This window comes from Patiria miniata, unplaced genomic scaffold (assembly GCF_015706575.1).
Source record: "Patiria miniata isolate m_02_andy unplaced genomic scaffold, ASM1570657v1 HiC_scaffold_6, whole genome shotgun sequence".
NCBI classification, from domain to species: Eukaryota; Metazoa; Echinodermata; class Asteroidea; order Valvatida; family Asterinidae; genus Patiria; species Patiria miniata.
The window spans coordinates 3,553,231-3,576,974 of NW_024037073.1; the positions used below are offsets into that span (position 1 = coordinate 3,553,231).

A 23,744-nucleotide genomic window follows, 5' to 3' on the forward strand; every position below is an offset into this window, starting at 1 on the left:
GGGGGGGGGGCCAAAGGGGGCCATGGCCCCCCCCCAAAACGAAACCAATTTTTTTTATTTTTTATGTGACATCGCAATAAAGGCAGGCAATGAGTACACCACCATCTTTTCCTCAAAAAAACATTGGTTAAAGTGGTCAGAAATTGCCTCAGATCGCACCACAGAGCATCTAGAATCCAAAATTTTTTCGGGGCCCTTAAGCGGGCCCCGAACCCCACGCCGTAATTTTTTTTACCCACTTTTTTGAGGGACCAATTTTTTTTTTGGCCCCCCCCCCCAAAATTGTGTTCTGGATCCGCCCTTGCATTTAACAAGTCCTCTTTCTACTGTCGCGCCGCCACCCTCTACTGTTGCCCCACTTACCGATGATCATCAAGTGGGGCGACACGAGAGGGTGGCGGCGCGACAGTAGAAAGAGGACTTGTTAAATGTGATATCATCGGTAAGTGGGACGACACTAGAGGGTGGCGGCGCGACAGTAGAAAGAGGACTTGTTAAATGTGATATCATCGGTAAGTGGGACGACACTAGAGGGTGGCGGCGCGATAGTAGAAAGAGGACTTGTTAAAATGTGATATCATCGGTAAGTGGGACGACACTAGAGGGTGGCGGCGCGACAGTAGAAAGAGGACTTTTTAAAGGTGATATCATCGGTAAGTGGGATGCAGCACATACAGTGTGCATCTACATGTATATCTATCAGTACCGTGCGTGATATATATTACTCATGAGCTTCTAGTGACGTCATAGTCATGCATATTCATTACGCGCTCTACTGTCGTACCATTTTATGCTACCTCAAAAGGTTACTGCTCCGATTTAGGGTCGTGCATCCAGCACTTACGATGTTACGAATTTTGTAGTTGGGCAGTGTGGATCATCCATTGGAAAAAATGTTGCAACCTGATGACGCCACTTTTTTCTTCATAATATCATCTCAATGAAGGTAATTCATTGCAAAAATGATGATAAGACATGAATCCTGGGACTGAACAATATTTCCAATTCTGTTAGGAAATACTTTTAAAAAATTCTTGACTCTCCAATAGACGTTGTACACAATCGCCCGGAAGTGTCGTCAGGCTGCAACATTTTTTTCCATGGCATTTCCCAGCGCACCTGAAAACATGGTCCGGATTGAGAGGTCCAACAAAATTTGATGACTTTAATACCAGTGTTTTCGTTGTAGGAAAAAAAGATGGCTGTGTAGCTCAGTTACGGCGGTCAATAATCGAATTATATTATAACGCCTTGGACCAAGACTAAAGTCCCACTAGGCTGGCGCGCGCGCTGGCTTTCAACATCTGTCATTTTAGTGTGATGAAGCCTGTATCCTGCAGCAATAGAGTCCAGAAACCAGACTTCATTTACACGTCAACATGGCGGCCGCCAGTAACACCGTTCGCGACAAGCAGATTGGTGATTTTCTTGATTTTTGTTGTTTTCTTTGATTAAGACTGGGATCGTATTTGACTAATGTCAGATCCAGTGCATTGCAGAATAAACGACACTGCAAAACACTAACCAAATATGTAATAAGTACTAGCTTGGGAAAAATTTGGCGATACGGCAGCCAAAAACATGCAAAATCATGAAAATGCGATTTTCAACTTGCGGGAATCGTCTGGTTCCCTTTCTAAATAATGGTATTCAACGTTAGGATCTTTGGCGGTAGGAACCAGACTATAGTATCATGCAACCGAATGGGTCTCTCCAGTCTCAGACTTTATATCTCTTTAACAAAAAAATAGGCCTATTTCAAAGCCACGGATTACGAAGAAGTAAATGAAACGGAAGAAATGGAGTATAGTCATATTCGTGTTCCCTAACGTGGCGCACTTCGAAGCTTACCCAACTTTCCTCGTGTAGTGTTGCCAAATCTCTTTGTTGATAAACCTCAAATTCATGCAGTGAAATACTGGTACTTTTACCTTTTTAATGCTCGCTATTTAACCTCTGTGAATAATTTCGGTTTCATAAAATTTAATCCGAAATGCAACAACGGTCGCGTCCGGAAATTGGGCACAAATTGGCGGAGTGTTCCCTAACGTGGCGCACTTGAATAAATCTCGGAAAATTCCAAATTAACATTTAAGAATGTCTGTAAACTTGATAAATTCCGATAAATCATTATTATCTTTACTTACAAACCAAGCCAGATGTTTGTCAGAAAATTATTTTTTTATTTTTCGGGGCATTTTCAAAGGGTTCACTTTGCACTTGAAAATAAAATCGGAAAATCACGCCAAAATTATTTTTTCTTTTAACTTTGTAACGGGTAAATAAACTCGCGATTTATGAACGGGAGTGTTTAGAACTTGACGAAATTTCACTTTCTGTGAAATTTCAGTTCAAACTTTTGCTCTAGCTAGGCGCTACAGGCGAAAAATCAAAGTGCGCCACGTTAGGGTACATCAACAATAGGCCTAATTGCAGAATGCCCTGCCACTCGGAAATACACCCCTAAAATCTCTTCTCTGGCTACGTGTTTGGAATCACTGGAAAAGAAACAATTCAAGTCCATCGCCAGCTACGCCGATACTGAGTCAAGTGGGGGTCCCCTTGAGAATGAAGCAACACAAAATGAATTGGGAGTTGCTGAAAAAATTCTAAGTCCAAACCAACTACATGTACCCTGTTGCCGGCTTCGCGGATACCGAATGGGAGTGCAGTGGAGCATGACGTGTTGTGTGTAGGCCTAGCGCTGAGAAGGTTTATTGAGGGCAATCAACCATGACTCCGTAGCCGGCCACGAGGTGGATTGATTGAGTGGCGGGGTATTCTGCAATTCAACCTGTCGCCACTTTTTTCTTCATTATCATCTCAATGAAGGTCATTCATTGAAAAAATGATGATAAGATCTGAAGATTAAGACATGAATCTGGGACTGAGAAACATTTCCAATTTTGCTAGAAAATACTTAAAAACTTTTCTTAACTCTCATCATAGACTTCGTACACAATCGCGGAAGTGGCATCAGGTTGCAACCTTTTTTTCCTAATCATATTCCCTAAGTATTATGACCTGATATTTAGTGATAAGTACCAAAAATTGTAAATCTGATGAAGAAACACCATTTTTTAAGGAGTGCACAAATTCTTAGTTAATACTTAAAACTTTTTCTGTCATGGCCCATAGACTTTCTGCAGGAGGTCTGAGTGGTGGCCCAGTATGGAATTCTTTCCAAGATAACTTATCAAAAAAAAAATTATAAAAAATTGAGCAGCGCAGCTGTAGTTTTGAATCCTAATTGTTTCGCGTATGCGGTACCAGTTACTGGCTCCACGCATGCAAAATATCACTGCAATGCGCGTAGTCTGGTTCCCAGACCAAATGATGCTGACTATTGATGTTCAATTATGTCGAAACCCGGCCGATACGTCTGTGGTATTCGATAGCCACAACTTTTTTCCCCCTTTCTTTTAATAAAGTTTTTTTTTTTTTAATGTTTTTAATCAAATCGTTCTTTTTCTATCTGTAGATATCACTTTGTAATCAGTGGCTTTGGAGGATTTTTTTTTAAAGGGAAATAAAGTCTGAGAACCATTCGGTTGATAGCCTGGTTCCAATAGCCTAAGATCCTCACATTGATTATTCTTAGGTCAGGAAACCAGATGGTTTAGGCCTACTGCATGCCATAACAAGAGCAGTTTAAAATTGCGTTACGGCTGCTGTAACACTAGCCACTGCGATAAACGTTTTATGCCTTTTCGATATTCACGATGCATCTTGCTCTTGGGTTTGGATGACAAACAAGCCAAGCAATTTGTTCCCAAACCCAAGTGGCTGTGAACCAGTTACATATGTCATTTCATTCCTTATTATATATCAAGAATTAAATGATAAATTTTTCACACATTTTTGTAGAAACATTATCTTTGGAAAATATTGCCACAACATAGTATGGATGTAGGTGCAACGTCACTACAAGTATTTAGAGTTCACCATTAAGAAATTTGAGATTGATGACAATAACGTGATAATTTCTGCTTTTGAACAGCTGCTCTGAAGCGCATGCTGAACCTGAATGCACCGGTAACCAAGACCAGCCTCAATGAACCAACATGGAAGATACTGGTATACGATCGCTTCGGTCAGGACATTATCTCACCACTGCTGTCGGTGCGGGAATTGAGGGACATGGGCGTCACTTTGCACTTGTAAGAGAGAAATTGACAAATGCTTACCACATTAACATTGTCACAATTTAAGTTATGATTTGCATATAACTCTGTAACTTCTCATACCATATATTCCAGATCAGCTGAACAATTCGTGGTCATTGTGTGAAAAATTGGGGAAGAATTGATTAAAACATTAGTGATACACCCCTGAAACAGGGAGTCTGGCCTAGTGATTAGGGTTTGCGACTCATGATCAGAAGGTCAGGGGTTCGAATCCAGCTGCTGTTGGAATCCAGCTGCTGGTCATAGTGGGTCGCTGTGGTCCAATGGTTACGGTGTTCGACTCGTGTGCCGTGGTACATGAGTTCGAATCCTGACCGTGGGAACATGGTGCTTGTTCTCTTGAGCAAGGCACTTTACCATTATTGCTTCGTCCTTCGGATGGGACGTAAAGCTGTAGGTCCCTTGTGTTGTGTAATGCACTTTAAAGAACCCAGTAACACTTATCGCTAAGAGAAGGGGTTTGCCCCGGTGTTTCTGGCAGTGGCAACAATATACGCCGCAGCACCTTGTCAACCCTTATAAGGTGCTACATAATGGGTCTCATATTTCTCATATATATTATTTACCTTTCTTTAACAATAGACATAATTTCCAGCGCCTTGAGTACCTAACTGTTGGTAGATGTTGTGTCCTTGGGAAGGCCTTTTTACCCCACCAGGAGTATAAGTGGGTACCGGCATTAGCTGGGGAGTAACCTGCTATGGGCTGGCATCCCATCCTGGCCTGGGGGATAGTAATATTGTCAGTTGTTTTATACCAAACGCCGGCCTTATGGGCCATATTGGCTTGCAATACACCCTGAGGTTGAAGGCACAATGTGTACTCTGCAAAGCTGGCAAAAAGTAAAACACCTTTAAGAAAGATTCAGCTGATCATGAGTGCTTGATCGAAATGCCAGTCACTCCCTATTTTTTTAAAACGCGGCTAGAAAATTGTTTGGGGCTCAATGTATATACATGTATATATATGTATATGTTTTTAAAACTAATCAAAGGACAGCAATTAAAAGTTAACCAGGCAATTTCTCATTTCCATTCTCAGAACAAATGAAAAGTTCCAGGCCTCAAACTCAATATCATAGTTTTGTATTTTGGTCCTGTGTTCTGCCAGGCTTCTCCATTCAGATCGGGACCCCATCCCAGATGTTCCTGCTGTCTATTTTGTCCTCCCCACCGAGGAAAACGTCCAGAGAATATGTCGGGTAAAAATAAGACCTCTTTCTTATTTGATTGGTAGCTTCATAACATTAAAAGGGGCCTCCTGTGGGTACTAGCCCAGGTTGGACTCCGTTGTGTACACGCAATGGAGTCCAGGGTATGAATCTTTCCTGCCATAGCGAACAAAATTATAACACATTTTTCGCATATTTTTACCTGACGGAGGAAGCTGAAATTTCGCTTACATATTCCTTGTGTCCAGAATTGTGCCTGCGCTGGGTTTAGAAAAGGCAAATATGTCCGCGGGCGGTGTATTTACCGAAAATAAACCGCAATCCCACGCTTTCGTTGAAAACATTTTCAGTACGAACTCCCCGTGGCCGTGTGAACATTGCGCGCACGCGTGCATGCACACCTAGCACGCTGCCGCCACGGCAGCCAGCGGCAGCAAACGGCACGCGCGTGTACGTCTTCACGCGGGGAGTTCGTACTGAAAATGTTTTCAACGAAAGCGTAGAACTTGTGGTTTATTTTCGGTAAACACGCTGCCCACGGACATATTTGCCTTTTCTAAACCCAGCGCAGGCACAACTCTGGACAAAAGGAATATGTAAGCGAAATTTCAGCTTCCTCCGTCAGGTAAAAATATGAAAACAAATGTGTTATAATTTTTTTGGCCATGGTGGTACAATTTATACCCTGGACATCAGTCGTAATGCAATGAAGACGTCGTCCAACCTGGGCTATGTGTGTACAGTGATCACGTTCCCAGTGTGTGTATGGTATACAAAAAGTGAATGTTTTTGAGTGCAGTGGTAAGAATATTTTCATAAGGTGACAAATGGAATGTTCCGTTCCACGAGGCAAAGCTGAGTGGAATGTAAACTGGTACTATGAATGAACAGCATCAGAGCTGAGTGAAAATGCAAATGTGCCATGTAAGTTCTGTTTACCTTGTAGAGGAATTTCTATTTTTGCGGTGCAGCCACGCTGTGCCTTAGGACGAATATTTCAATGACTCGTGATGAACAACCTGGTTGATTTGTGGTCAGCGCGTAAAGCCTGGGGTCATGGTGTGTGTACCCTTGGGCAAGGCACATTGTCACTCATTGCTTCTCTCCACCCAGGTGTAAATGGGTACCTGTGAGGGCAAAGATGGTTATTGTGGTTTAGTTTAGCTGCTTTGCGTCGTAATATCAGCAGGAAGCAGAGATGGTATCTGGAATGTTTCATTGGCCCAATGAGCAGGGGTAATAATGATGTAGTGCCTTAAGCACCAGTATTGGTGGATACATGCGCTTTATAAATACCCACTATTATTATATAAATTATCAATGACCCACCAAATATGATGGAGATTTATTCAGGCATTGGATATTTTATGGGTTTAGGGTCATAGTGTGAGTAAGTTCACGTTTCCTATTTTATGTTGTGTTCGATGTAAACTTTCAGGTTTTCTACATTTGATAATAATTGTATTTTGCAAAGTAAACGTAAATGAAATGACTGTCTCTCCCAACTTTCAGGATTGTCAGAGCCAGTTGTACGAGTCCTTCTTTCTGAACTTCACCTCTGCCATCTCCAGACAGCTACTAGAAGAACTTGCCGGCGCGGCACTCCAGTCAAACACAGTCTCACAGATATCAAAGGTAGGAGTAGGGCAACTTGTTTTCTGTTTCAAAAATGCGTGTTTTAATTTCATTTCAGTCAAGCAAGGAAATCTGTTTCCCACGTCATCATGTGTGTCGTGTAGTGGACATTCGCTAGAAACAGATTTGTGTTTATAAACAATATTTGTACAGAATTAAATAAACAAAATTACCGAAAGATGTGCATTGTGTTTGAAATTGAAAATGCTTTATTACAGTTCTGAAGAGTTTGCTGAATTTCACAAGATGCCTGGGCCCAATTTCACGGTGCTGCTAAGCCAAACAAATTGCTTAGCACAAAAAAAGCCTGGCTTATAAAAGCAGTTTACCAGCCAAAACTCCACATGATTTTCATGCTATAGCAAACAACAGCTGAATACTAATCACGAGCAATATAAATCACATTGAGTTTTGGCTGGTAACCTGCTTTGATAAGCCAGACCTTTTTTTGTGCTAAGCAAATTTGTGAGCTTAGCAGCGCCATGAAATTGGCCCCTGGGCAATGCTTGAGGGGTTTTGGGTAGTGGAGTGATTTATTAAAAATGTTGTACAGCTGTGAATGGAAAATGTCATTGGAAGCCGTCTATGGACTTACAAAAACAATTTTAAACAATTTCAGATAAACCAAAATGGGGAACCGACTAGGTGCATTGTAATATAAATTTTAACAAAGAAACTGACTGGAGCCGGATTTGAACCTACAACCTCCAGATTACCGTACCGGTGCTCTACCAACTGAGCTATCCAGCCCTATGTTGGCGTTTGGACAATTTGGCAATGCGATACTAGTCAGAAGCCATAAGCCAGAAAGATCAACTCGTCCAGAATTTGTGAAGAGATTGTCAATCATCTGAAAATTACTGAGCAAGTCTCTTGTTTGATTTGTTTCTTTGTTCTTTTGTTTTGGCAGGTTTTTGACCAGTATCTGAATTTCATCTCCATGGAGGATTTTTTCTTCACAGTCAGACATCAAAACAGAGATTCAATCTCATACTACAGTGAGTATTGCTACAGAGAAACCATGGAGCAAAATGCGACATGAATTTAATGTGAAAAAAAACTGCCACAAACTTTGATGAAGTAGAAACATGTTTTACTGTTCATGAATAAGCAGCTTGTGTGCTGATTGTGATGTCACAATTTTGCATTCGTGATCCTTGAAAATTCACCCTACTTTAAGATGTTTAGCAATTTTGTTGCTTTAAACCAAATAAAATGCTGGAAAAGCAAATGATCCTATATGCCTTTCAGCTCAATTTCCAACGATTTTTGTTCGACAATTTCACTTCAGGCTTTTCGAATCGCCCCTCTAGCTATATAATGGAGTGTCCAGGACTATAAAATACTGACTAACTGGTAGTATTCCACATGCCTATGTGAGGATTGTGAATGCTCAACCAATAAAATGGTAAAAGGCACTGGATTTAATAGGAGTCCTAATTTCATGTGACACTGGAAAGTGTTTAAGACCAGCCAGCCATGTCTTTATCATCCGTTTAATACCGGCCACGTGACGGGCTCACGACCAGTAGGAATGGGTAAACTGTCTTAGGTATTTATGAATTTACAGATGTTTTTTATGAACTTTGTTATCTTTGCAGGTATGAACAATGCTGACGTCAAAGACACAGAAATGGACACCATCATGGACACCATAACGGCTAGTCTCTTCTCGGTGTGCGTCACTCTTGGCACTGTGCCAATCATCCGATGTCCCAAGGGAAACGCAGCTGAGATGGTGGCTGAGGTAAACGTCATCTCACTTCACGTCTCACGTCAGTACAAGTCATCATAACCAGAAGAACACATTTAGGAAAGCATAACTTTCTTCCAAAATCCAATGGATTCCGTGCACAAGTACCCTCAACGGTGTAAAAAGAGACTTGGGGGAGTCCTCTGGAATGGACGTATGAATGCATTACCATTTGAGCCTGATGCTCATGTGATATAGACACAACTGGTTATCATGCATGCGTACTTAGTGGGCCGGATTGAGCCCATTCATTGGCATATAGGATAATCCTAGAAACCAGTTCAGTCCTGATATCAATTTTGTCATGAAGGCCCAATTCAGTGGCAAAAGCTTTGGCTCGCTTTTGTTCAGATAATCTGTCACGGGGCCTTTTCTTTGTACAATAGCATGCACCTTCGTTTCTCCATTGAAAGGGGGGGGGGGGAGCCTCGTGTGTCTGTACAGTAAACACGTGCCCGGATTCATGTACATGTAAATTCAATATTAGGTTTTGCCCCCCACCGACGTATAAACACTCTATACTCAGTGTGTTACCCCTGAGTGAAAGTGAGAAAAAAATCACTCATGCAGGACTCGAACCCACAACCTCCTGCTTTCTAGTGCAGACGTCTTACGACTCTACACAAAACTTGCCGGGATCGGTTGAGTAGTTCGAATCCGATGTGGCAGTGGGTACCGCAATGAAACTATTCATAAGACGTATATGATAAGCACTGCCTGGCTCACAAGTCCGTGAGGTACAAAGAGGACTATAGACTGGCCCTCTCTGGGTCCAGGAAAAATGTAAAACACACCTTTTAATGGGGAATGTTTTAACAATTCGGACTTGACCTGTGTGACTAGAAACTGGAGGTCAGTGAGTTGATATATTTGATTGTTGTATTTTGATCCAGAAACTTGACAAGAAACTAAGAGAGAACCTGCGAGATTCTCGTAACAGTCTCTTTACGACGGACTCCATGCAAGCTGGACAGTTCAGGTACCGGCCACTTTATCAGTTGTAAAATATGGTGATTGCGTTTTATAAAGCCAGCTGGTTATCATCACGAATTTGATGGAATTGTTAATGCATTACGAATGCATGAATAATGTATCCCTTTGTGTAGGGCTCTTTCATGACCTGGCCTACATTCGCGTACCAGAAAGTCAGTATCACCATTGTTATAGTAGCTAGGCAAAGATTGTATATGGCCATGCCCAGAAGGTAGTAGGCAAGCCTTCAAAGCTGTGATGGATGTCAACAACTGAGAGAAAAACGCGGAGCCAACACCCAGTGACGGGTTGGCATGATTACGACAACTGAACACAGCACATTATGACCATTATGCCATTTGATAAAGAATTCACTACGTGAGAATAACCCCTACTTTACACGAAACTAAGCCCTACTGTCTAGTTTAAAATGCACGAAATGATTGCTAACCAAACGCTTGCCTACTGTAATGGTGGCCGATCAGGGAGAAACCATTATGGTCAAGTGGTACTTTGATATCATTCAATCAGAACCTATAACATCTATACTGTTCTACTTTGTCTATCTTCCACTTCGTGCTTCGGAAAAAAATGCCTACCATGCAACCCCACGTTGTCATTGTAAAAGGGCTATACAGTGTGTGTATTTGTAAAAATGAAATTTTCTTTTCATATACTTTGTTTAGCTTCCAGAGACCGTTACTAGTCATTCTTGATCGCAACATGGACCTAGCTACTCCATTTCATCACACATGGACCTACCAGGCTCTGGCACATGATGTACTGGTATGTCTGCATTGGTCTGAATAAATTCTTAGTAGTACTTTCGATGTTGACAAAGACATGTTTTCTTAAACCTTACCTGGCTGTAATGTCACAATATGTCTCTGTTCATTATAATGGCATTAACAAAACGTTACAATTCCATTGTAGATGGATGAACTTGTCTGGAAGAGGGATTCACATTTTCAAGTTTAAAGTGAAATTTAAATGCATAAATAGACTATTCCAATTGGAGTTTAAAAATTTAATCTGATTTAAAACCAAAGTCTAAACCATTGCAGTCAAACAGTTCCTTTTGCTGAGTAATCAGTTTTGAAATATTTAGCTACAACGTTAATGTAGGGAGACCAAGTGCGCCCTCTGTTGTAATCCAAAAGTTTTGTGAGTGATTTGCATATCATGACCTTTGTGCTTCCCGCGCAAAGGCAACTTGTATCAAGTTTTTTTCTTCTGTGGGACTTGAACAGGGAAGACCACCACAAATTTTGGGCATATATTCTCTCTATTTTGTAGGGAGCATGGCTCCGGCCATGCTCCAAATTTATATCATTTTGGAAGGGTAGTATCAGAGATTTGTCCCTGTAAGTACTTTGGTGTATTATGTGATCTTTTTGTGAGAATATTGTGTTCATTTTGAGGCTGGATGATTCACGATCTGTAATCTGTAACGTATGCAGCCAGCCATGTGTGGACATTTGTATAATATATCGCTGTGCTATTTTATTGTGCCTTACTATATCATGGATTATTGCCTTGTGTATTAAAAGAACATTATCGTCTTGACTCTTGTGTAGAGATAAATTTAAATCTAAGTTCGGTAGCTCATCTCATTATCAACGTCATAGGTTCATAGTTTTACTGGCCTATATTTTTAATAGAACATTCATCCTTTTTCACTAGTGGGCCGGCCTCCTTTTGCCGTCCCACTACATTAATATAGGTTTTCCCGGCTATTTCAAAATATTTCTCATTCAAATTGACCAACTCTATCGTTCAATTTTGTCCACACAAAATCTCACACGTTTTTAACAAAATCAATTTAGTCATTTACAATTCAATTTCAAAGTTTGGTCACCCTCTTTAGTCACCGGGTCGACAATATTTGTCATTACAGATCAAATTCGTCTAAGCTGTTGCCGAATGGTAGCATTCAGAGATCGAATTTGTCTTATATGAATCAATTAAACAAATTTGATTTCTAAAAAAAACAAGGTTTGGTGTAGATAAGATGAAATAAAAAACTCCAGGACGAAAACGTGTGCTCATTGTGTGAATGTGCTTGAACTGAATTTAAAATTGTCCGACAAAAGACAACATTAAACATTGGAAGTGCTCTAAATTGATGTTGATGGACAAATTTGAATATTAGAAACAGTCAATTCGACGTTTTAAAATAGCCGGGAAAACCTATATATTAAAATTATCAGATTCCTTTTTATGTTCAACTAAAGATAGAAAAATAAACTTGAATGAAAAAAAGAGACTAATTTCAGGATTGAACAGTGTTAAAAGTAATTGTTGCTGCACTCGGTGGTATTTATTCAACACTTAGTGTTGAGTTTTGATTTCTGAGAGATTAATTTTTAGCAACTTCCTTCCTTTGTTTCCCTGATAGGATCTTCAATTAAACAGGGTGGTGATTGAGGAGACAGTAGACGTAGGTCACTCCACCACGGGGTCACGACCCAAGAAAAAGACCAAGTCCTACGACCTCTCATGCCACGACAAATTCTGGTCCAGCCAGAAAGGAAAGTGAGTAATTTGGTCATGTTAACCCTCCTATGCTAGCTTACGCTCTGTGCCAAGTTGTCCTTTCAGTCAAAATCAATCAAGTGACTGTTTTCAACAGTTAAGAGCTCCCAGCCTACACAAAGCAGGGTTAACCGGCTGTGACTGTTTATGTAACTTGATACAGCTATGCTTTGACTGTAGGTGATTGATAAGCCAGCTGCGCCTACCACTTGCCTGCTTTTGTCTGTTAACTTAGTTTGACTAGTCACAGTGCTTGCTGGACATATGATCTGACTAGTCTGTTGGTGACTAGCCTGTGTAAAAGGCATGGCAGGGGAAGAGGATTGATTTTTGAATGACTGTGACTGTTCAGTTAGCAGGAGGTAAAATAGATCGCTCCGTTAACACCTGCCCATTATATTTATGCCAATCACAGCAGTGGTTTGCAACCAGACGTCCGACAAAAAACTGAAATGTGAGCAATTATATATGATGCGCACTTTAAAGGGAATGGACACCATTTGCCAAGAATGTATTTGTGCCCACTCAAGGAACAACAACACAATAAATCTGAAGCAGGTTGTAGCAAAACTATTTTGAGGCCAAGTTTGATGGGTAATATTCCAGAAATAAGGATGCTGCTTGACGTCTTAAATTGAAGAGTTGTTTTAAGTCGATCAAATAAAATTAAATGGGTGTGGGATTCGAATGTGTAACCACTGGATAACATACTGGCGTTCTTCCAATTTCTCAATTAAACTTTGATTCTACCGTGTCTGTGTGCTGTCTGCTCTTCTTTATGGCTTTGAGACATGGACACTACGTAAGAAAGAACAATGTCGTATTCAGGCCTTTCACATGCAATGTCTTTGTTGCATGTTACATTTCGGTGGTTTACCTACACCCCCAATATGGTAGTTCAATAGCACACAGGGTTTGGAAGTATTGTCCAAGAAATCTCTTGGAAGGCGGTGTTCCCTTTTTGGTCATGTGTGGCGCCTCCAAACTCCAACCCCCGCTAGAGTTGCTTTAGATATTGCCGTCTAGTTTCATCATCGCCACTGACCTGCTACCTGGAACAGACCTTGTGGTCGCCCCCGGCTTACCTGGCTAAAGCAGGTAGCCGTTACTGTCGACCGTCCAGTTGCTCCCAAGGGATTGCTAGTCCCCTGTTTCTGATCGGGGAGATTTGAGGTCACTATGACCCTCTGATGGTCTGTGCAGCAATAGTAGTTTTACATGTAGTTCTACTAACTGAGTTATCCAGCCATATGTATGGTCTTACCCATTGTCAGTGTCATATGGGGGTACAAATTTAGCTTGTAGCCATGTGTCACACCAAATTTTGTATTTGATTCTGAACCCTGTGTTTGCATTTTGCGTTTCATTTCAGTCCTTTCCCTGAGGTAGCTGAGGCGGTTCAGAGTGAATTGGAAACCTACCGAGCATCCGAGGATGAAGTCAAGAAACTCAAGGCGGCCATGGTGAGTTGGTTGGGTTGGAATTGACTTGTCGTCAAAATAATCAATAATCAACACTTTTAGCCTACTTAAAAATTCCACTTCATTTGTCAAGACCTGAGACGTACAATGACATTTAATATACTTCATGAAATACAATGTTTCTTGTGTGCTGCCTCATATATGTAATAGTTTGTAATCGGAGAAATTGTAAGGTTTGTTTTTTTGCCACTGGTTTTTAAAGACACACGCTGTATCTTATACGACTGCCAGTCGACCTGACAAACAATCACGCCACGTTTTGATCTGTTACATATGCTATGTTTTAAGAGCCATGTGAGGATGACACAGGTAAACAAAGCATAATGTCATATCTCAGGATTGAAGTTGGTTCGTAAGAAAATAAGTAAGGTCTGTCACAAGCCAATATGGCCCTTCAGGGCGGCAGTTATCCCTGGTTTCAGTGGCATGACACGACTGAGAATATTTCTAATCCTCCTGGATGGGATGCCAGTCCATCGTAGGTTACTTCCCAGTTAATGCTGGTATCCACTTTTAAACTGGGTGGAGAGAGACAAAAGTGGGTTTAAGTGGCTTGCCCAAGGACATAACATATGGCCAGTAGCTGGATTTTAACCCTGACCCTCTGATCATGAGTCACGAACCATAACCACTTGGCCACACACCCCCTGTTTCACTAGAAAAAATACAGACAAAAATGTGGGGCAGATAAGTCTCTGAATTTTTTTTGGGGGGGGGGGTGGAGGGCATAGGCCACTTACGCACAGTGCCCTCACATGACAGTATAAAAAGTTTACTCATGTGTATCACAACGAAACAAAGAACTGAACCTCATTGAGGGCGCTGTGTGCAAGGGGTCCGTATGGTTCTTTGTAGTATTGATAACATGAGTGACATAGCAATCTTTATAATCTTGTTGCTTTTGATTGTCAGGGTCTTGAAGGCGAGGATGAAGGTGCTATCAGTATGTTATCAGACAACACGGCTAAACTCACATCAGCTGTTAGGTAAGCATGTCTTCACTGTAACCCCTTGGTCCCTTGATCCACCAGGAGGTTCATATTGAGGATTTAAAATGATGAAAACGTGGGCAAATCCAGAATCACAGATTTTACAAATAGGACATTGTTTTTGTACTTGAAGTTTTGCTTTCTACTCAAATCCTTTCTTTTGGTCTCACAATCACTCGGGGACAGCACTGAGTATACAGTGTTTATAAAATGTGTCGGTGAAGGGCAATATTGAATTTACGTCACCCTGGCGCAAATTCCATCTTATGAATAGTTTCATTGCGGTACCCGCTGCTATATCTGAATGGAACCAGCCAGACGACCCCGGCAAACTCGGTGGTCGAGTGGTAAGATGTCTGCGCTAGTAAGCAGGAGGTCGTGGATTTCAGTCCCACCCGAGTGATTTTTTTTCTCACAATCAATCGGGGGCAACACTGAGCGTATACTGTTTATAACATACGTTGGTGACAGGCAAAACCCAACATTGAATTTACATCATGTCGACGCGAATTCCATTCTATGAATAGTTTCAAATCTAGCACATCCATCATCTACAAATGGTCAAGGAGATCACAGACTAGGACTTTAAGATCATTTCTGTGAATGATATCATGATTGATTGGCTCTTGTCATGGACATCATAATTTCTTTCATAATGCTGAATTGCTTATGTTTAGCCCAGTCATTATTCGTTACTTGGGATTTTGATGCCTGTAGAGTAGGGGGAAATGAAAGATACAGGAAGGTTTCCTGAAAGCCTTAGCAATTAGCATTACAGAAATGGAGTCACTCAGTTAACCCTTCTTGTGAATAAGTAGGAAGTCAATATTCAGAGCAATATGTAAAACCCTTTAATGTGTTAAAGTAACTGTGTCAAAGAGAAAGTCAATGCACTAAAAAAACAGCACTATGGAGAGTAGTGAAGTGTGTTGGCCATTTTCTTTGCCCAATTTCTCAAGATGATGAGTAGAAAAAAATTACTAAAGAAATCTCACACTAAGCAAAAATCAGCGGAGCACCAGTCACAAGCATCATGCATTCAATGACATTTTAGCTGGTAACCCAAAGTTGTACAAATTTATTGAGCAGTCCAGATATTCAGTTTAAAAGGTAAATCGTCTCCCAGTTTGTCACTGTTACTCCTCATAGGGCCCGATAGCTCAGTTGATAGAACACTGGTACGATGTTCCAGAGGTCTCCAGTTCAAATCCCACTGTAGTCAATTTCTTTGTTCCGTCTTATTCAATCCTTTGTCCACAGTTCTCTACCAGAGCTTCTTCAGAAGAAGAAGACAATTGACATGCATACCAATGTAGCCACAGCACTCCTTGATCAAATCAAGGTAGGTCACATCAATCCAATTGTTTTTGATTTCACGGGAAATATCACCTCATTATGTTACTTCTTTTAACAGTCTGTTTTTCATGCAATACGTTAATTGACTGTAGTGAAAACAAACTCACTCGTCGGTGAGGGCTGAGAGGCAAAACCCAATTCAGGGTGAGTAAAACAAGCGTACAGGTTCTGGAGAAACTCGTAACTTTGGTGAGTAAACAAAAACAAAACTTAAATGTCGGGACCATTGTTCCAGTGAAGTTCAGCATGTAGCACTTTCAAAATCTAGGATATGAAAGCCCAATTCATAAGCTTTCTTTTAGTACAAGAACCATTCAAATCACTCATATAATTTTCAAGTTACGGAATTTTAAACACAACCACCGTTTTAAAGTTCTGTCCACGGATCGGCGTAAAGGTAAGTGTTCTTTCAGCAAAATGAAAACAAATCACATAGGGATGTGTGTGAATTGTTTTCGTTTTGCTGAAAGATCGCAAACCTTTTTTGTGATCCGTGGACAGAACTTTAAAACAATGGTTGTGTTTGAAATTTACATGAGTGATTTGAATGATTCCTATAATAAAAGAAAGCTTATGAATTGGGCTTTCATATCCTAGATGTTGAAAGTGCTACATGCAGAACTTCACTGAAACAATAGTCCCGACCTTTGGGTTTCGTTTTTGCTTACTCACCCTGCATTATAGAGGTTAAGTTACGAGTTTCTCCAGAACCTGTACGCCTAGCTCCAACGTTGCATCATGGATACACGCATGAATGTAAAAAAAGATGCGTAAGCAACACACGTATGACTGCTGGCTTGCAATACGCATTGCCAAACAAGTGATTTTGGCATTTGCTTTGACATGAAGGAAGGTGGTAAAAACCTCTACATTTCTGTGACGGATTGGTAAAGAAGTTTTATCAGAAGTCTAGTGAAGTACATGTACAGTCACAATCAATAGATTTGAGAAGATCATCAAATTTATCGCACTTCAAGATCATCATGAAGGGCAACACCTAATTTGATTTACATCACCCCGACGCAAAAATCCCATCTTATTAATAGTTAATGCGGTACCCGCTGCTATGTACATTAGATTCGAACCAGCCAACCGATCCCGTTAACTCGGTGGTCGAGTGGTAAGACATCTGCACTAGAAAGCCGGAGGTCGTGGGTTCGAGTCCCACCCGAGTGATTTTTTCCAACTTTCACTCGGGAGGTAACACACTGAGTATACAGTGTTTATACGTCGGTGAAGGGCAAAACCTTATTTGATTTACATCACCCCGACGCAAAAAATTCCATCTAATGAGAAGATCATCTTATTAAATAGAGGTATTTTTCAATGTTTTTGAATACGATCCGCATACACGGATTCCATGAAATGTTTCTTCTGTGTGTCTTTCATCTTAACGCTTCTTCGATAATGTCTTTCTGTCTGACACCCTTTCTGTCACCCTTTCTGTCTACCTGATTGTCTCCCTTACTCACTCCCTTCCCTCAGGTTCGCAAATTGGATGTCTATTTTGAGCTGGAGGAGAAGCTAATGAGCAAACAGTCCCTAGACAAATCTCTGATGGACGTAATCACGGACCCGGACGCGGGAACACCAGATGATAAAATGAGGTTGTTTCTCATCTTCTTCATCTGCACGCCAGTCATGAGCGACGTGAGTAGAGTAGAACGGACTATACTTTTCAAACCTTTAAGAATAGATATAATTTATCCAATTTAGTAGATAATTCATCTAATTTATCTAATTTGATAGATAATTTATAGATAATTTATCTGATTTGGTAGGTAATTTATCGTAATTTGGTAGATATTTGCAGCACAGAGGTTTTGGTAATGGTTACTATCATGTTTAAAGAAACAGATCTGCAGAAACACAATGAAGATTACTGACTGGCCAGAAACCAGAGTTTAACACTAAAATGTCTTTTAACCTGACAGCGAAAGAAATTTTTAACTTTGGATTTTTCTAAGATTTCAAACCATAATTAAAATGGTTATTTCATGTTTCACCTTAAAATTCATAGATACTAGGAGTGCCCATGCACATAATGAAACACATATGCTTTGTAGTTTTTTCCAATGCAGTCTTAAAAGTGTTTTTTAACCAATTAACACCGGAGGACGTGTAAGCATGACCTGGCAAGTATACTGGCAGGGGCAGGTGACGGGTTAAATCGTCAAGCTTTCCCTGAGTCTTTGGCGGTGGACGTGTATATACGCCATTTGTTTGAATCGGTTTTGTACACACCATGTGTTGAACTTGAACATGGCCGCTGTACACAGCCTGTCAACGTAGCAAATATCGCTCTGTGGCGGGGCCTCAGAGTGTTGCAAAATATGAAATAACGGTGAGATGTATTGTACAAATGACTCGCAAGATTCAGTATTTGTGGTGTTTGACTTGATTTTATAATTTGGCCGATATATTCAGTCTTTTTCAAAACAAAAATTTTTTGGGCCACAAATAATCCTGTCATCAAGTGATTAACCAGCAGTATGCAGTGGCCACTTTTTGTTGAATATCGTAATGCATAACTTACATTACATGTTTTGTTTGTCATCTTGACCCACAGGTTGAGCTGGATCAGTATTCCGTTGCTTTGGAGTCTGCGGGATGTAACTTGGCACCACTACAATACGTCAAAAGATGGAAGTCAGTATTTCTAGTCTAGCTCAATTTAAATGTTGTGTTTTGTCAATTAAACTGAGTTCCGTAACTGTTTACATCAGTTGATTGTCGTTTCATTGCACGTCCACGCCTTGAAATAGCGCTTAAGCAGCAGCATGATTTTCTGCTACTGTAAGCACAACTTTTTTGCTAACCGTTAATACAGTGCTATGAAATATGGCCCAGGCAGTATACGGCCCATGACGTTTTGGCTAGTGACCTCGTTTGGCTAAGCAGATTTATTCTGAACTTGGCATATATATATCTGTGCTTAGCAGCTCAGTGAATTCGCCCATATTTTTACTGTGGGACATCATATGTCACATAGTTGAGTCACCTAATAATAATAAAAGTACTAATGTGGTGCTTATATGGCGCATTATACCAAAGGTCTCAAAGCGCTTCACAATGTTACCCCTGTTCATCAGGCCTTGCGACCAGTTTTTGCAGCAGCTTGAGATCAGCGCATTCTGGTCTCTGCCTTCACATGTACTCATTTACACTCCTGGGTGGAGAGAGGCAATTGTAGTAAAGTGGCTTGCCCAAGAACACAAGCACCATGTTTCAACCCTGTAGCCATTGGACCACAGTGCTCCACCTAGGCTTAAGTTTTCTTTTTTCTGACTGCCTTTCTCTGCAGACACTACACCAAGATGACAGCGCCCAGCCAGTATGCAGGAGGAGGCACCAAGACCATCAGCATGTTCTCTAAACTCATGAGCACTGGCTCTCAGTTTGTTATGGAGGGCGTCAAGAACTTTGTAGTCAAGAAACATGTGAGCAGAATTCCTACATTGTTACTTTATACTCAAACCACACTGTTAGCCAGAGGGGAAAGTGTAGTTTCGTGAAGGAAATCGGGAGCAGTTTTCTCCACGAAATAGTAACTTTAATAGAAGGAAGAGTTTCGTGGATGACACACTATTGGACATTAAACTAGAGGTGTGATTTGTCAGAAGTTTTCCTGATTTTTTTTTAAAGAATCCATTTTGAAATCTGGAAATTCCTAAGGTGTTACTGGAAGGTTTTTTTTACGTATTTAAATTGGACAAAAGAAGTGGATATTTGAAAGGGTTGTCTTTAGGCAAATACAAACATAATGCCAGAGACAATACATTGCTCTAGGGCCCCTTGGCAAATCTCAAACTCTCATGCTGATTATTTGAGGATTTTTCATTTCTCCTATTCTCGCTCCTTTCATACGCTCTAAAATGTTGAGAGAAAACCTCACATGACCGTTTCTTTCAGCATCAACATTACATGTGGTGTCATCCGTGAAACATGCGATCATGGAAAGCCTCAAATCATATTGACTCGTTATTGATATCAAAGATAATGGTACTTTTTGCCTCGTTCAGAATTTGCCAGCCACGCGGATAGTCGACGCCTTGATGGAGCTCAAATCTAACCAGGTCAGTATGATTCATTCATTATATCTACAGTATGTCCCCCCAAAAGTGTCCGTCTGACTATTTTTGAAATAACTGCCAAACTATGATGTCAATTTTTTTAATTTTTACTCGAGCAGATACTCCTTATCTTTGGCTTAAAATCTTATGAGTTTCATTTAATTTCAGTCACGCATCACTGCACCATGGTCAATTGATCACAACAACATTTTTGGACACTGTGACCAAGTTCCTTGCCTCAATCAATGTCAGTGCTGTGTTATGTAAGCTGTGTAAAATCCTGCATGTTGTGAAAAGGGCTGCAGTTGGGATTGGAATCATTTTGCCTGGCTATCAGTCATCATGGCAAGACCTCAGTTTAATGCTCAAGGGCAAATGATTCCAATCCCAAACCACATCAGCCCTTTTTCACAACATGCAGAATTTTACACAGCTCACATAACACAGGACTGAAATTGAATAAGGCAAGGAACTTGGTCACAGTGTCCAAAAAATAATGTTGTTGGCGCATTCTGTAGAAACTTCTTTGCTTTACATGTATTGCATTGTTTTTCATTTTGTGTTCTGTTACAGTTTATATGAGTGAATAACAGATGTTTAGCAACCGAAGTCCTTCTCACCTGGAACAAAACATAGGAAAAGTCAACACCCATCTGTAGACATTTCCAAACAGCATTCATTGTTTACTTGTCAACAAGGATAAGGCAGTTTTACATTTTTTTAAATTTGATTTAAAACTTTATTCTTGTCTTGTTTGACCACTTTTAGGAGACGGATGACTACCGATACTTTGACCCCAAACTGCTGAGAGTCACAGACAGGTAAGAGGTGGACAGATGAACTATCCCCCCAAAAAAGGAAATCATATATGAGGTTTAATATGTATAGCTGTTACAAATATGGCATCTCAGAATGTTACTATGGAATGCCATGTCCTTTTCCTACAAACTATTGGGTGCATTCGATTAGCTCTGACGTCAGTCTCGGGGCTCACCCGGGTCAGCCACCACAGAACCTGATCATGGAGCAGAGTCAGTACTGGAAATACGTCACACGGATGAGTTGTTCATTCCAAAAAAAAACCTGACAAATATGGCGGCCAGACAGCGGAAAAACTCAAGTGGACCCAAAAATCAACTTTATTTGAAGTCTGAACATAATTTATTGAGCTCATAGCGAATTTAGAGGCTATAATTCCACTCTTGTGGCTATTACGTCGACACGGGTCAACTACTCAAACGGTGCGTTTGAGTGCCTGGTTTTGATACAACATCATGATATGAAAACCTGTATCGTGATACTAGCCTATAGGTAAACATACACAACAGACAAAACCATTTCTCTTTCAGGCAGTGAACTAAACTGTGAACTAAGCGATAACCATTAAAAAATATTCTTGATTTGTAGTCTTGATTATCAAACCGAGAAACAATTTTCTGTTGTCGTTTTTCAGCTCGGCTATTCCAAGGAACAAGACCCCATTCCAAGATGCCATTGTCTTTGTGGTCGGTGGAGGCAACTACATCGAGTATCAGAATCTTATGGACTATGTCAAGGTATGCAGGCCTTAAGTCCTTACTGTCTTGAATTTGTCTGATAGAGCTATAAACAGGGTTCCCAGAGAAATCTTGAAAATAGATTCCATGACTTTTATACATTATACACTGAGGCAAGGGACAACACTCCCTTTCAGCCTTCCAGTTTCACACAAGACCACTGAGCACCACAAAAGCATCAGAATGATACACTGAACATGCAACAAGTATAGAACATACATGTACATGCATAAAGAGGAAGTGTAGTAAACTAGAATGCAAACTGGAAGATATCCATAGCCAAATATCACGCAACATCAGGTAAGGGCTATGCAGGATTCCATGACTTATCCAAGACCTTTTTTTTGGGGGGGGGGAATATTAAGTTTCCATGACTCCTTTTAAAATAACAAAATTCCATGACTTTTTCATGACTTTCCATGATAGCTTTAAATTCGAGGATTTTCCAGGATTTTTCCACGACTGCGACTAATATCAATTTTGAATGTTGCAGTGGGATATTATGATTCCACTTCAAAGAACTTATAAGAATTCTCTTATAAGGGTTTACCTTTCAATTATATTGTAAAGCACAGACTAGATTTATAAGATTCGATAATGATTAGGGCTGTTTTTCTTTCATTTCTCTCCATTTTTCTGTTATTGACAGAGTAAATCCAGCACCGCAGGGCATGGGAAGAAGATAACGTATGGTTGCAGCGAGTTATTCAACGCCGATCAATTCTTAAAACAGGTAATGCCAGATATTGTTTAACATCATGCCCAAATCAAAATTGATAGTTTTAAAACATTGGTCCTCAAAGCCCCGTGTGTATTTAAGGATTTTCATTCTTTATTATTGTGTAAGAACAGGTTTAAATAAATTTGTGGAGTAAATGAACTAAATGAAGGTGAGTATGGTAAAGGTACCCCATGCTCTCAAAAGAAAAAATGTTTTTCTCCTTTTTAAATTATAAATTTGTATGTTTTGTTTACGGAAAAAAACCTCCTTTTTTCCCCAATTTCGGTTGTCCGCAACCCTCTGAAAAAAGGGCTTTTATTTGGTGCAAAAATTAAGCTGCCATTTCAAAGCTGACTGAATTTTGGGCTGCAAATAATTCAAATTTATTAAAGAAATAATTCAATAGCTAAAACGCCGGTGGGTTTTTGTTTTTGATGTCTCATTCAAAAGTGAACAACTTTTTATTGCTAGGAAAATAGCAATTGAAAAAACAAATTTATTGGGGGGGGGGGGGTTGAAACCTGAAATAGCACGTTAAAAATAAATGTTAAAAATGCCTTAACCCTAACCCCCTAGGCCCTTGTTGCTTACAACCATCCTCAATCCTCCAAAATCCTCCAAAATTTTCCAAAATTTTGCAACTCCGCCTAAATTTTTCAAAATTGTCAGACAGTCCTGCCTCAAAATGCATTCATCCTCAATCCTCCAAAATCCTCCTCATCCCAAAACTTTGCACTCGTGTTTAAATGAAGGATAACCAACGCCAAATCCTTCAAAATCATCAGACAGTCCTGCCTCAAAATGCATTCATCCTCAATCCTCCAAAATCCTCTTGTGCTTCAATCACCATTCATCCTCAATCCTCCAAAATCCTCATGTGCTTCAATCACCATTCATCCTCAATCCTCCAGAATCCTCATTTGATTCAATCACCATTCATCCTCAATCCTCTAGAATCCTCCAAAACCGCCAGGAGGATTTTGGAGGAGTGAGGTGGGTTAGGGTTAAATTGGCTACAAGGAAATCAGACATTTATTTTAACATTGTGGCTTTTAATACTTTTAAAGTATTTGTAAGAGGTCTTGTTCCCATCTACATACCCCAGTAAAGATGTCAAAATTCAATTTTTTGAATTTACTATAAAGTTATCAGTTTTGAATTTGTGTAAATTTAAAAGAAAAACAAGCTTACTGACACAAAATCTCATATGCTTGTAACATGTACTCATTATCAGATGTAACAATGAATTTTGTTGTCTCGTTTATTCTTGCAGTTAACACAACTTGGGGAGGAGAATGTCTAACAGAGGAATGTC

The 23,744-nt window shown here is 40.2% G+C and overlaps 1 protein-coding gene across 1 annotated transcript; it reads left to right on the plus strand.

Moving 5' to 3' along the window:
- The first annotated feature begins 1,312 nt into the window (after nucleotides 1-1,312).
- LOC119742979 (sec1 family domain-containing protein 1-like) lies at nucleotides 1,313-23,744 on the plus strand. Its single transcript, XM_038219269.1, has 20 exons — nucleotides 1,313-1,419; nucleotides 4,001-4,160; nucleotides 5,298-5,388; nucleotides 6,871-6,993; nucleotides 7,904-7,991; nucleotides 8,595-8,740; nucleotides 9,640-9,725; nucleotides 10,405-10,504; nucleotides 12,117-12,253; nucleotides 13,626-13,716; nucleotides 14,647-14,720; nucleotides 15,984-16,065; nucleotides 17,565-17,729; nucleotides 18,649-18,728; nucleotides 19,384-19,519; nucleotides 20,102-20,155; nucleotides 20,921-20,973; nucleotides 21,606-21,708; nucleotides 22,358-22,441; nucleotides 23,703-23,744. Exons 1-20 carry the CDS (start codon nucleotides 1,380-1,382, stop codon nucleotides 23,730-23,732), a joined length of 1,923 nt encoding a protein of 640 aa, XP_038075197.1. The 5' UTR covers nucleotides 1,313-1,379; the 3' UTR covers nucleotides 23,733-23,744.

Excerpts from the sequence above, each read along its gene's own strand:
- LOC119742979 (XM_038219269.1), top strand. The coding sequence starts at position 1,380 with ATGGCGGCCGCCAGTAACACCGTTCGCGACAAGCAGATTG. Across the intron at positions 4,161-5,297 it reads ATGGGCGTCACTTTGCACTT|GCTTCTCCATTCAGATCGGG; the intron begins GTAAGAGAGAAA and ends GTGTTCTGCCAG. Across the intron at positions 20,156-20,920 it reads TGGAGCTCAAATCTAACCAG|GAGACGGATGACTACCGATA; the intron begins GTCAGTATGATT and ends GACCACTTTTAG.